Raw genomic sequence first — 12,749 nt, 5'->3', positions numbered from 1 at the left:
ATGAGAAAAGATCATTTATTTCTACAGCTACATAAGGGTAAAAGATTAACAAATTGCCTTATAAATTTTAATAGACAAAATAAGCAATTCAAATGTCAAACTTACTAGACAAATTCCGATTCATCTGTACCTAAAACAGAGATGCAAAATAGGTACCATAAAACAAATTAATTTGATAATGAAATATTTGGTAAAACGTTAATACTGGGAACCTAATTTTATGTTGTTTTTAGTATATCTGCTCAATTGTAAAGTATTTACATAAAAAATATAGAGAAAAAACTGTCAGTAGTTTTTGTTTTACAGCAAAAAATAATACATGTAGTTTTAACACCTAATGTTTTTAAAATATTAAAGCAACAACATCTATAGCAAAACACTAAAACTTGCTAATCTAAAAATTTAATACAAATATTTTGAAAGCCAATCTTCCAAAATTACAATGATTTTAAAAGTCAATGGGCAAAAATATAAAACCTTGTACTTACTGGACTGTGTCTCTAGTAGTACATGGAAGAAAAAGAAAATTAGGTTAGAATTCTGAATACTGTATTTTTGTGATGTAATAATTTATCATTCCCTATTCAATCATATCTAAACTATATATACCTTAAAACACACACACTGTCAGGTGGGAAAAAGTTAAGCAAATGAGGCAGCAAAATATATTCAGATATAATCTTTTCTTATCCAATATTAACTATAAAATTGTTCTGATTATTATTTTCATAGTATGAAATTAATACATGTTCATTGTTTTAAAAACAAACTGAAAAGAGAAGAGTACAAAAGAGAAAATTTAAAACTATTCACAATCTCACTACCCATATATTCCTCTAGGCTTTTGTTTTATATATTTAACATACATATTTTATATTAGTTATGCTCTTACATAACACACACTTTTAATGGTTTACAACCTCATACTTTGTATATATTCACCACCTTTTTTTTTTTTTTTTGAGACGAAGTCTCGCTCTGTCACCCAGGCTGGAGTGCAGTGGTGCGATCTCGGCTCACTGCAACCTCCGCCTCACGGTTTTCAAGCAATTCTCCTGCCTCAGCCTCCCAAGTAGCTGGGACCACAGGCGCATGCCACCACGCCCGGCTAATTTTTTGTATTTTTTTTAGTAGAGACGGGGTTTCACTGTGTTAGCCAGGATGGTCTCCATCTCCTGACCTTGTGATCCACCCGCCTCGGCCTCCCAAAGTGCTGGGATTACAGGCGTGAGCCACCGTGCCCGGCCCTATATTCACCATCTTTTAAGCAACTCTGTACTTCAACATTAATTTTAACGTTAAATAGTAATGGTACAATAAAACCTCATTTCAGAAACATTTTTGGTAGAAAGAAAATACTTCTGAAACTAAATTCTGAAGTACATGACTGGGAGAAAACCACCTTTTTTTCCAAACAAATACATGTAACTACATAAAATATGTAATTAGACAACAATATGAAATGGTGAAAACCTTTATTCTTCATTATCCAGAAGAACAGATTTAATGTCAATCATGATGATCACATATAGATATACTTAACTGTCATCCTAAGAAATGCTTTTTTCACATAGTGTAACATTTTTAAGTTTAAAATTGACATCAATGAGGAAAAAATTTACTGGGATAATGTTTTATTTCTCCCTCAAATCCTATTAAATACGGTATTTTAGAATTGAGGAATTAACTATTAGCACTAAGAACTCTTATCTGTGCCCTTTCCTTGTATGAAAAGTATGGGAAAATAAATGTTACAGTGGCAGACTAAAAAAAATGCAAATATATAATTTAATCTTTAAATTCGTTTTTATAAAATTCCCTCTTACATAAGGCTCACAAAACATAGAAGAAACACTTCAAAATTAGATAAGGCAAAAATTAATACTGCCAATTCAAAGAATTCTGCCAGAGACACACAGCACTGCTTACGAAATACAACAAATGGCAGAAATAGTGAATTTTTGACATTTTCACTTTCTACTTTCAAAAGCAAAATTAAGCCAAATTCACAAGTTTATTTTCCTGTATAAAAATTATAAACTAAGCATTTCCTCAGTCGACATGCTTAACAATTGCTAAGTAATGTCTGACCAGACACACGTAGGTAAGAAAAATAAAGACTTTTATATAAACAGTACAAACGTGTTTGTACTTACAGATATTGCTGGAGAGAGTGTTATATTCCCTATAGATACTTTTAATTCATCCAAAGAAGCCATTGTGTGGTGTGAGTTATTTGGATGCACAGGCTTAATTTCTATCCGATACTTCTTTGGTTCTTCATCTTCAGAGTCAGAATCACTAGATGAGTAGAAATGGTTCTCTTTGGTATGTGAGTTTCAGTTAAAGAATTGTTTTTAAATTACCTTAGACATATAACCAGTTTTTCACACATTTATTTTAAAAAAGGAATGAAACCTTTAAGAGTAAAACAGACTTTGGGCCGGGTGCGATGGCTCATGCTTGTAATCCCAGCACTTTGGGAGCCTGAGGCAGGTGGATCACGAGTTCAGGAGATCAAGACCATCCTGGCTAACATGGTGAAACCTCATCTCTACTAAAAATACAAAAAATTAGCTCAGCATGGTGGCACACACCTGTAGTCCCAGATAATCAGGAGGCTGAGGCATGAGAATCACTTTCACCCAGGAGTAGGAGGTTGCAGTGAGCCGAGATCGCACCACTGCATTCCAGCCTGCGCAACAGAGTGAGACTTCATCTCAAAAAAAAACAAAGAATAAAATAGACTTTAACAGAAATAAGACTACTAACTTTTATTAATAAAAATATGTCAAGGCCGGTCGTGTTGGCTCACACCTGTAATCCCAGCACTTTGGGAGGCCAAGGCAGGTGGTTCACTTGAGGTCAGGAGTTCTTCACCAGCCTGGCCAACATAAAGAAACCCTGTCTCTACTAAAAATACAAAAATTAGCCAGGCATGGTGCGCACGCCTCTAATCCCAGCTACTTGGGGGATCGCTGAAACCTGGGAGGCAGAGGCTGCAGTGAGCTGAGATTGTGCCACTGCACGCCTGCCCAGGCAACAGAGTGAGACTCCGTCTCAAAAAAAAAACAACAACAACAACAACAACAACAACAACAAAAACACATGTCAAATGACAAATAAGGAATCGCATTTTATAATTAATAAAAAATTGGAAGAGGCTTTAATACATGATTTTCTTATAACTGCCTACTTATATGCCAACATAATCCATAAGAATACTAGATGATGAAAGGATATTCTGATTTGTTTCTGGTTTAATACTGTAGCCTTCTTCATCTACATCAGGAATGTTCTAAGGGAAAAAGAAAAAAAATTATAATGACAACTGTAATGTACAAAATTATTAGAGATTATCAAAGTAGCCTCAGGTATTACTAAGGAACCAAACCACTTCTCAGATATCAATAGGTTAACGAAATGATGAACACCGAAGAAAAATTACATCCTTTTATTTAATTAGCTTCAAATCACACTCCATGCTTTGGATATCTGAAAGAGGAAAGACCTGCAAAATGAAACAGGAGAAACACAACTCATAATTTCAGGGCACAAAATCACCGAGGTGGAGACCAATTCAGATTGCTCGATATCTACAGTTTCTGTTATAAATGAGGAAGAATAAGTTAGTTTAAAAAGTACATGTGATTTGAAAGCTATTATCAAGCTAAATATTCTTATTGCTATAAGCTCTATGGAAATATAAGATCTAGCACCTCCTTACGCAGTTTAAAGTCTGGGTGAACTAGTGAAACTATCTAAGACAAACCATCAATGTCTGCCAACATGCCATAAAGAGTGACAACAAGACACCATGTGTCTCATGACAGAGGCAGCCCTGACAAAATAAAACAAGACCAAAAAAAACCTAAACCTGGATCTGATCAAGCCCCTAGATCCAAATGCCAATTTAAATAATATAAAGAAGTAAAACATAATACAGTATGGCAACATAATCAGCAAAATCCAGACTGAAGGAAACTATAAAACAAACCACTTAGTCTTGCCAATAAAAACACAGAAAGCGGGCCGAGTGCAGTGGCTCACGCCTGTGGTCCCAGCACTTTTGGAGGCTGAAGCGGGTGGATCATGAGGTCAAGAGATCGAGATCATCCTGGCCAACATGGTGAAACTCCATCTCCACTAAAAATACAAAAATTAGCTGGGCATGGTGGTGCATGCTTGTAATCCCAGTTACTCTGGAGGCTGAGGCTGGAAAATCGCTTGAACCCAGGAGGTAAGGTTGCAGTCAGCCGAGATCACGCAACTGCACTCCAGCCTGGCAACAGAGCGAACTCTGTCAAAAAAAACAAAACAAAACAAAACAAAAAAAAAAAACAAAAAAAAACCAGAAAGCTAAATAGAGAGGGAGGGAGGGAAGGGGAACCTATAGATCAAGAGAGACTTAAGACATATCAACAACTTTAAACAAAGCATAATAAAATGGACATCAAAGATGATAAATATAAATACTGAATGGTTATTTCAAAATACTAAGGAGTTGTAAATTATTTCTAGATGTGATGATATTGTGATTATGTTTTAAAGATATATATAATGTATCGCTTCTCGGGCTTTTGGCTAAGAAGTGTAAAGATATATATAATGTAAATTCAGATGAAATTATATTATTCTAGAATTTGGGCAGAGGAAATGGATGGGCAGAATTGGCTGGGGCAAGCTGTTGGGGCTGACTGATGAGAGCCCCAACATGAGAGACTATGTGTATATATGTGTATATATGTGTGTGTGTGTATATATATATACACATATACACACACACAAACATACATTTGTTTAGAATTCTTCAAAAGAAAAAGATAAAAATAATCTAGCTGGGAGTATTAAAAATAGCAGAAGTTGCCTAAATATTATATTATAACTCAGAAATTAGTTTCAATGCATTTTAACAACTTCAAGAAGGGGTTTTCTGGTCACATCATAAAATTCCCATAAGTTGAAAGAACACTGCAAACAAGGAGAAATAACATACACAAAGACACAGAAAGATAAACAAACATTCAGTTCAGATGTTCAGAAAAAGGTTTTTTTCAAGTTAAAGAAAACTGGGCATGCCTAAAAGCAGAAGAGGAGCCAATAAATACTACAGATATCACAAATATGTGAGACAAAATGAGAACAAGGTCCTCTAAGAGTCAAGAAAAAACAGGATAAGACAAAAAGGCCCCTCCTCGTTCCTCAAGGACTAGGAAAAAATAAAAGGAAGAAAACAGGTATTTGCGTAGGAATGCCAGCAGCTTTGTGGACAACCAATTTTTCATTCAAATTCTCAAAGTAAAGAAATAAAAGGTTAAGACTACGTGTATCTTGGGGTGTGGTGTGTGAAGCGAAAGGACTGAGAGTGTAAATATAAACCATAAGCAAAAAACAAACAAAATGAGAAATAAAAGACTACCAAGAAAATTAAAACTACATTAAGACAGCAAATTCATAAGCTTGAAAATATATTCTGTTGGTGAAGCTGCGGGGGAAAGGCATATGCTTTGTGGGTATTAATACAAATTGGCACAACCCCTATAGAGAAAAATCCGGCAATGTGTAACAAAACTACATATATATTCACTCTTTTACCCAGGAATCCTATTTCTAGAAATTCACCATGAAGACACAGCTCCAACTATTTAAAAATACATATGCACAAGGTTATTCATCAAAGATTACTTATAACCTGTAATTATTAGAAATTACCTAAATGTCCAAGCACAGCTGAATAAACTATGGTACATAAACAAAATGGGTAGACCCATTCCTCCATATCTGCAGGTTCGGTTTCAGTATTTGCATGTATTCAACCAACTGCAGATTGAAAATATTTTTATTTTATTTATTTAGTTTTTTGAGACGGAGACTTGCTCTGTCACCCAGGCTGGAGTGCAGTGGCCCAGTCTCAACTTACTGCAACCTCCCTCCACCTCCTGCAGTGATTCTCCTGCCTCAGCCTGCCTAACAGCTGGGATTACAGGCGCCCCTAACAGCTGGGATTACAGGCGCCCACCACCACACCCAGAAAATTTTTGTATTTTTAATAGACACATGGTGTCGCTATATTGGCCAGGCTGGTCTCGAACTGCTGGCCTCAGTTGATCTGCTCACCTCGGCCTCCCAAAGTGTTGGGATTACAGGCATGACCCACTGTGCCCGGCAAAAATATTTTAAAAAAATAAAAAATAAGCTGATTGTGGTAGCTCATGCCTGTAACCCCAGTTCTTCAGGAGGCTGAGGCAGGAAGATTGCTTGAACCCAGGAGTTCGAGACCAGCAGTAGAGTTGGCAATATAGTCAGATCTCATCTCTACAAAAAATTAAAACATCAGCTGAACATGGAGGCATGCACCTGTAGCCCAGCTACTAGGGAGCTGAGGTGGGAGGATTGCTTAAGCCTGGGAGGTAGAGGTTGCAGTGAGCCCAGATGGTGCCAATGCACTCCAGCCTAGGCAACAGAGCAAGACTCTGTCTCAAAATAAATAAATAAATAGTACACAAAACATGAATCTTTAAAAAACACAGTAAAACAACTATTTACAATATCCATTTACATTGTATTAGGTATTATAAGTAGTCTAGAGATGATTTAAAGTATGACTTAAAGGATGTGTGTGGCTTATATGTAAACACTATGACAGTTTATGTAAGGGACTTGAGCATTCAGTGATTCTGGTATCCTCAGGGGATTCTAGAACCAATACTGCAAGGACACTGAGGAACGATTATACTATGTAGCTGTTTAAAAAAAAAAATGAGAAAAGTTTCTATGAACTAATATGGAGTGATTGCCAGGAAATACTGCTAATTTTTAAAAAGCCAAGTAGTAAAGAACATATATAGTATTATAACTTTTAAGTAAGAAGGGCAAATAAGAACATAAACATATATCTGCTTATCTTTGTTTAAAAAAAAAAACTACAGAAAGGATAATTAGAACACAATAAAGTCGGTTAGCTACAAGGAAAGGCAATGGGGTAGAAGGGACACAGGAAAGAGGAACACTTCTCTGAATATGCTTTTGTGGTTAGATGATGGAATATCCAAAATTTGGGGGCAATATATACTTAAGTATTTAGAGACAAAGGGCCAGAATATATTTAATTTGTGCTCAAATGGATCAGAAAAAAATATTATACACATATAAACACATGCACAAACATAGAGAGAATGCAAATGTGACAAAAATAAAGGGCATACAAGTGTTCTTCGTATTATTTCATTCTTGCAATTTTGTAAGTTAGAAATGATTTCCAAATTTCAAAAAAATTTTAATAGAAAGAAAAAGCTGCCAAGGAATTGCAGCAAAAATCCTTTTACTGGTATGGTATTCTGTTCTTCTAATCACTTTCTAAAGCTCAGCAAGAAAGATATGAAGAACTGTAAAGGCAGGCACAACACAAGGTTAGGGAGAACTGAGGGCAGCATTTATGTGACTATCACTTCCAGACTAAATAAACAGTCTAATGTAGCTAGCAGTGAGCTAACAGATGGAATTAAAAACTAGAAATAAAAAATCTAACGTAGGGTGAAGAGCAGCTTCCATGGATAAAAAGATGACAAAGGCCGTATTTTTAACACTGAAGGTAGAGCCCTTTCTTTCTACTGCTTGCTAATATGCAAATATCACTTTAAAATACTTTAAAAATAAGGAAACTTTGCTAATTGTGAATCTTTTTAGAAATCAGAATGAAAGAGTTTTTCAAAATACTTTGTCCCCATTCCAAGTACCCTAGAAACACACCAGGTATTTAGTCTCCCAGAGGTTCTATCTCAAATTTAACAATGGACTACTTTAAATTTGTTTAGAATACACTATTTGTTTACAGAATATATAGCACAATGTAATAATTTAATAATACCAAGCTGTTTTCTATATGGCTGAGTAAGCAGCTTTTGGACCAACCTCCTGCAGATTACAACGATAAATTCTAATCAAAACACATCAACAGGCCAGGCACGGTGGCTCAGGCCTATAATCCCAGCATTTTGTGGGAGTCAAAACAGGAGGATCACTTGAGGCCAAGAGTTCAAGACCAACCTGCTCAATATAGCAAGACCTTGTCTCTACTCAAAAATAAAAAAATTAGCTGGGTGTGTTGGCACATGCCTGTAGCCCTAGCTACTTGGAAGGCTGAGGCAGGAAGGATCACTTCAGCCAAGGAGTTCAAGGCTGTGGTAGGCTAGGATTGTGCTACTGCACTCCAGCCTGGGCCACAGATCAAGAACCTAGCTCTATTAAAAACAAAACAAAAAAACCACCATAAACAACTATCTGGAGTAATGGAAAATGACCTAGCGCACCCACTAAAATAGCTCTACAAAGTGATTCACTGAAAAATTCCATAAAGTCACAATGTAATTCTACAAAAGGATTCAAATAACCTACAGAAAGGCAAGAAAAAAGCAAACTGAAACAAAAAACAGAGGAACAAACAAAACAAAAAATAGCAATCTTAAAATCTGACAATATCATTACATATAAACGGTCCTAATATATCAATTAAAAGGCAGAGATTGGCAGAATGGATTTTTAAAAACATAATCGAACTATCTGCTGTCTATAAGAAACTCACTTCAAATATAACAATACAGTTAGGTTGAAAGAAAAAGGATGGAAACAATTATACTAGGCAAACATGAATAATAACAAAGGGGAAAAGAGGCTGTCTTTATATTAGATAAAGTAGATTTCATAAAGAAAATTACCAGGGTCAGAGAGGAACATTATGTCCACACAAAAACCTGTACACAATTGTTCATAGTAACTTTATTTCTAATAGTCAAAAATTGAAAAACAACCAAAATGTCCTACAATGGGTGAGTGGGTAAACAAACTTTAGTATATCCAAAACAGGGACTACTACACAGCAATAAAAAATAAACTATTCATATGTACCACAACCTAGATACATCTCCAAAGAACTGTGCTGAGTGGAAAAAAGCCAATATCAAAAGCATACATATTGTATGATTTCACTTATAGAACAACCTTTAATTGACAAAATTATAGGAATGAAGAAAAGGTTAGTGGTTGCCAGAGGTTAAGGAAGGCATAAGGAAAAGTGGCTGTAAAAGGGCAACCAACATGAGAGATTGTTGTGGTAATGAAAATGTCCTGTTTTGATTGAATTAGTGTCAATATTCCAGTTGTGATACTACATGACAGTTTTGTAAAGTGTTCGTGTCAGGAGGAAGGGGTAACAAGTACACAGTACTGTTATATACACCATCTTTGCAACCTTCTATGCATCTTTATTTCAAAATAAAAAGTTTTTCTTAAAAGCAGTGATTCTCAGTGTACTATCTTTTTACTGCTAGAACTATTCATAGAAACCTGATGTTAATAAAAACATACACATTACTTGTGTTCATCTTTACCCATTCAATCCATGATTTCTATATTAGGGCCCATACAGCTGGAGTGAAGCCCTAGGTCAAAAGCAGTATGAACAAGAATAGAACAGGCAACTTTACCCATCAATCTTAAAGGCAGTTGCTTACTCTGGCTAAAGAGGTGGTGGCAATTTAAAAAATATACACCAGAATGGAGCTCAAGAGTCAATGAAATGTTTCTTAATTTCTGTTTGGAATGTGGACATAGGCCAAAACCAAAAAAAAGAAAAAAGAAAAAGAGAGCAATTACACTTTCTTGGCCAACTTTCAAAAGATGCAGTTGCTAAAAATAATTTTTTAAGTTACACAGACCTTTAAAGAAAGGGATAAGAAATGAACAATAATTTCCCTACCATGATAGCCTATTGATGTTTTAAAAAATAATTAGTAAGAAGAAGCCATGAATAGGCCATAAGTTATTATTTATAGGCTACAAATAAAAGAAAATAACAAGCCTGTATAACATAGTGAGACACTGCCTCTACTAAAAATGAAAAAACATAGCCAGGCATGGTGGCATATGCCTGTGTTCCCAGCTACTCAGGAGGCTGGAATGGGAGGAATGCTTGAGCCTGGGAGGTAGAGGCTGAAGTGAGCTATGATTGTGCCACTGCACTCCAGCCTGGGTGACTGTATTCGTCTGTTCTCACATCGCTATCAAGAACTATCTGAGACTGGGTACTTTATAAAGAAAAGAGGTTTAATCGGCTCACAGTCCTACAGGCTGTACAGGAAGCATGGCTAGGGAGGCCTCAGGAAACCTACAATCATGGCAGAAGGCAAAGAGGAAGGAAGCACATCTTACATGGCCAGAGTAGGAGGAAGAGAGTGAAGGGGGAGATGCTACACACTTTCAAACAACAAGTGAGAACTACGAGAACAGCGAGGGGGAGATCTATCCCCTGACCCAATTGCCTCCCACCAATCCCTTCCTCCAACACTGGGGATTACAATTTGACAACAGATTTGGACAGGGACACAAATCCAAGTCACATCAGCCACAGAGCAAGATCCCATCTCAAAATAAAATAAGTAAAAACGAGTCTCCTTTCTCTACTGATCACTGTAATTCTTGGCCCCAAAGGTATCCACAAGTAAAGTGTCTTGTAACTCATTCTTCTAAAATAAAGATAACACATATACCCACATATTTATATTTTATTTTTAAAACAGCAATCGCTTAAAATATCATACTTGCTTTTATTAAGTTCTTTCCATATCAGCAGACACAGATCAACGCAGATCAACTTAATTCTTTATAACATCTATTACCCCACCAATTTATTTAACCAGTTCCCATTTTGATGGATGCTTTGGTGTTTCCAGTTTTTTGCTAATGTAAACAATGTTGAAATAAGTATCTATCTATCCCTCACTTTCTATATATGCATGAATCTTGATCAAGTGTGTGTCTGTGTGTGTACATACATATATACACTAATACAATGTGTGTGTGTGTGTGTGTGTGTGTGTGTGTGTGTAAAGTTTTGTTACTATAACTGTAACAGTAAATTCCTAGCAGTGAGATGGCATGGTCAAAAATGAACTCACATTTCTTATTTGGGGCAATACTGCCAAACTATCCACAAGACAGACGGTATCAATTTACATTCCTACCAACAGTATGAGCGTATCAAAACCTTTGCTGGCCAGGAACAGTGGTTCACGCCTGTAATCCCAGCACTTTGGGAGACTGAAGCAGGAAAATGGCTTGAAGCCAGGAGTTCAAGAGCAGCCTGGGCAACACAACCCCAACTCTACCAAAAAAAAAAGTTTAAGAAATCAGCTGGGCATGGTGACATGTGCCTGTAGTCCCAGCTACATGGGAGGCTGAGGCAAGATGATCGCTTGAGCTCAGGAGTTCATGGTTACAGTGAGCTATGATCACACAACTGCACTCAAGCCTAAGCAACAGAGTGAGACCTTGTTTCTAAATTAAAAAACAAAAAATTAAATTAAAAAGAAATTTGCCAATATAATTAGACACTAGAGTAAACTCATTCTAATTTCTATCAGAAGAACAGCACTATTTTGAGCAATATTTATTATGGTTATCACTTTTATTTCTTTTTATGAAAATTGACCATTTTTATCCTATGCCCTTTTCCTACTAGGCACCCACTTACTTTTTGTATTGATTTGCATATAAACTTTATAAATAAAAGCAATTAGCCCCTGTCACACGTCTTGCAAAGATGCTCTGCCAGTTTGTCTCTGATGATTCAAATCCTTTTATAATGTATTTTTTCCAGTTTTATATATTTTTCGTTTCTACACAGTCAAATTTATCAATCACGTCTTATTCAGTATTAGAATTTTGTATTCTTTTGTATTCTGGGTAAGTACTAAGTAAAGTTCAAAACTGGATAATATTGATCATTATAAAATAGTATCAATTAGTTACTGAATTAAAAATGTTTTACTTAACGGGAATACATGTAAACTAAAACATGAAGTATTAAAGTTGTATTTAATTCTACATCATCCATTTAATGCTACAAATAATTCAGAAATAAAATGCATAAAAATAATGCAGAAATAAAATGAGTACTAAAGTTAATGCCAAACACACCTGCTGCTTTTCATTAATTAGTTAACCAAGGGTATCAAACAGAGTAACCAAGTGGTAAGGTAAACATTGTAACTCCAAAAATACACTGATGATTTTAACCCCATAACTCATTATAAGTCTATTTCTTATTTTTCATATAAATTTGTTAACAAATCATAATTGTATTTTAAGGCTAAAATATAAAACAAAATACTAACTTTATCTTAGTTAAGTAACATAAAACACAGTGTTTCACAAAATATTTTTAGTTATTTTGGTACACTATGATGCTGTAAAAGATCAAAATGTTTTTGGATCAAAGGAAACAATAGTTATGCAGGCAAGAACAATAAGCAATGGACAGAGATTGTTTGAAACTCCTATACTTATCAACATGAAAGGTATCTAATGAACAGTTTTGAAAAATATGTCTGTCTACACATTACTTAACAGCATTTGGTAAATGTACTCTCTCACTGTAACTAAAGGGAGCTCCATTTGATGTCTTCTTTAATTACACATAAAGAAATACATTTAATCAAGAAATATAAGCAACCCTTCTTTAAAATAAAACAAAAAGCACAGAAAAGTACTGACCATGGTTCTTGTTCCTGTTATTTTTAAAATGACAAGCTCTTAAATGAACTCAAATGCATGCACAATGTTGTATTTTAATAGAGCTAAGAATAAATGAGTAAGAACACCACATTTTAAAATAAAGTATACAGATTTGATTTCTGGCATGTTTCCCAAGAAAAAAACAGTATGATATGGCACCACTCCAATTTTAAAAGTAA

At 35.3% G+C, this 12,749-nt stretch overlaps 1 protein-coding gene across 2 annotated transcripts in view; it reads right to left on the bottom strand.

Annotated features, from left to right (window-relative positions):
* The window catches only part of FCHO2 (FCH and mu domain containing endocytic adaptor 2), a 131,209-nt gene that overhangs the window by 35,820 nt on the left and 82,640 nt on the right, over positions 1-12,749 (bottom strand). For both annotated transcript variants that reach the window (XM_032145494.2, XM_058434227.1), the window contains 4 exons: positions 3,244-3,298; positions 2,157-2,332; positions 489-500; positions 106-130 (listed from right to left, as the gene is read on the bottom strand). In XM_032145494.2, coding sequence (XP_032001385.1) covers positions 106-130; positions 489-500; positions 2,157-2,332; positions 3,244-3,298 — 268 coding nt within the window. The remainder of the gene's footprint in view (positions 1-105; positions 131-488; positions 501-2,156; positions 2,333-3,243; positions 3,299-12,749) is intronic.

This window comes from Hylobates moloch, unplaced genomic scaffold (assembly GCF_009828535.3).
Source record: "Hylobates moloch isolate HMO894 unplaced genomic scaffold, HMol_V3 SCAFFOLD_23, whole genome shotgun sequence".
Lineage (NCBI taxonomy): Eukaryota > Metazoa > Chordata > Mammalia > Primates > Hylobatidae > Hylobates > Hylobates moloch.
Note: the sequence above shows the minus strand (reverse complement) of the source record. Positions and strands in the feature narration are given on the sequence as shown.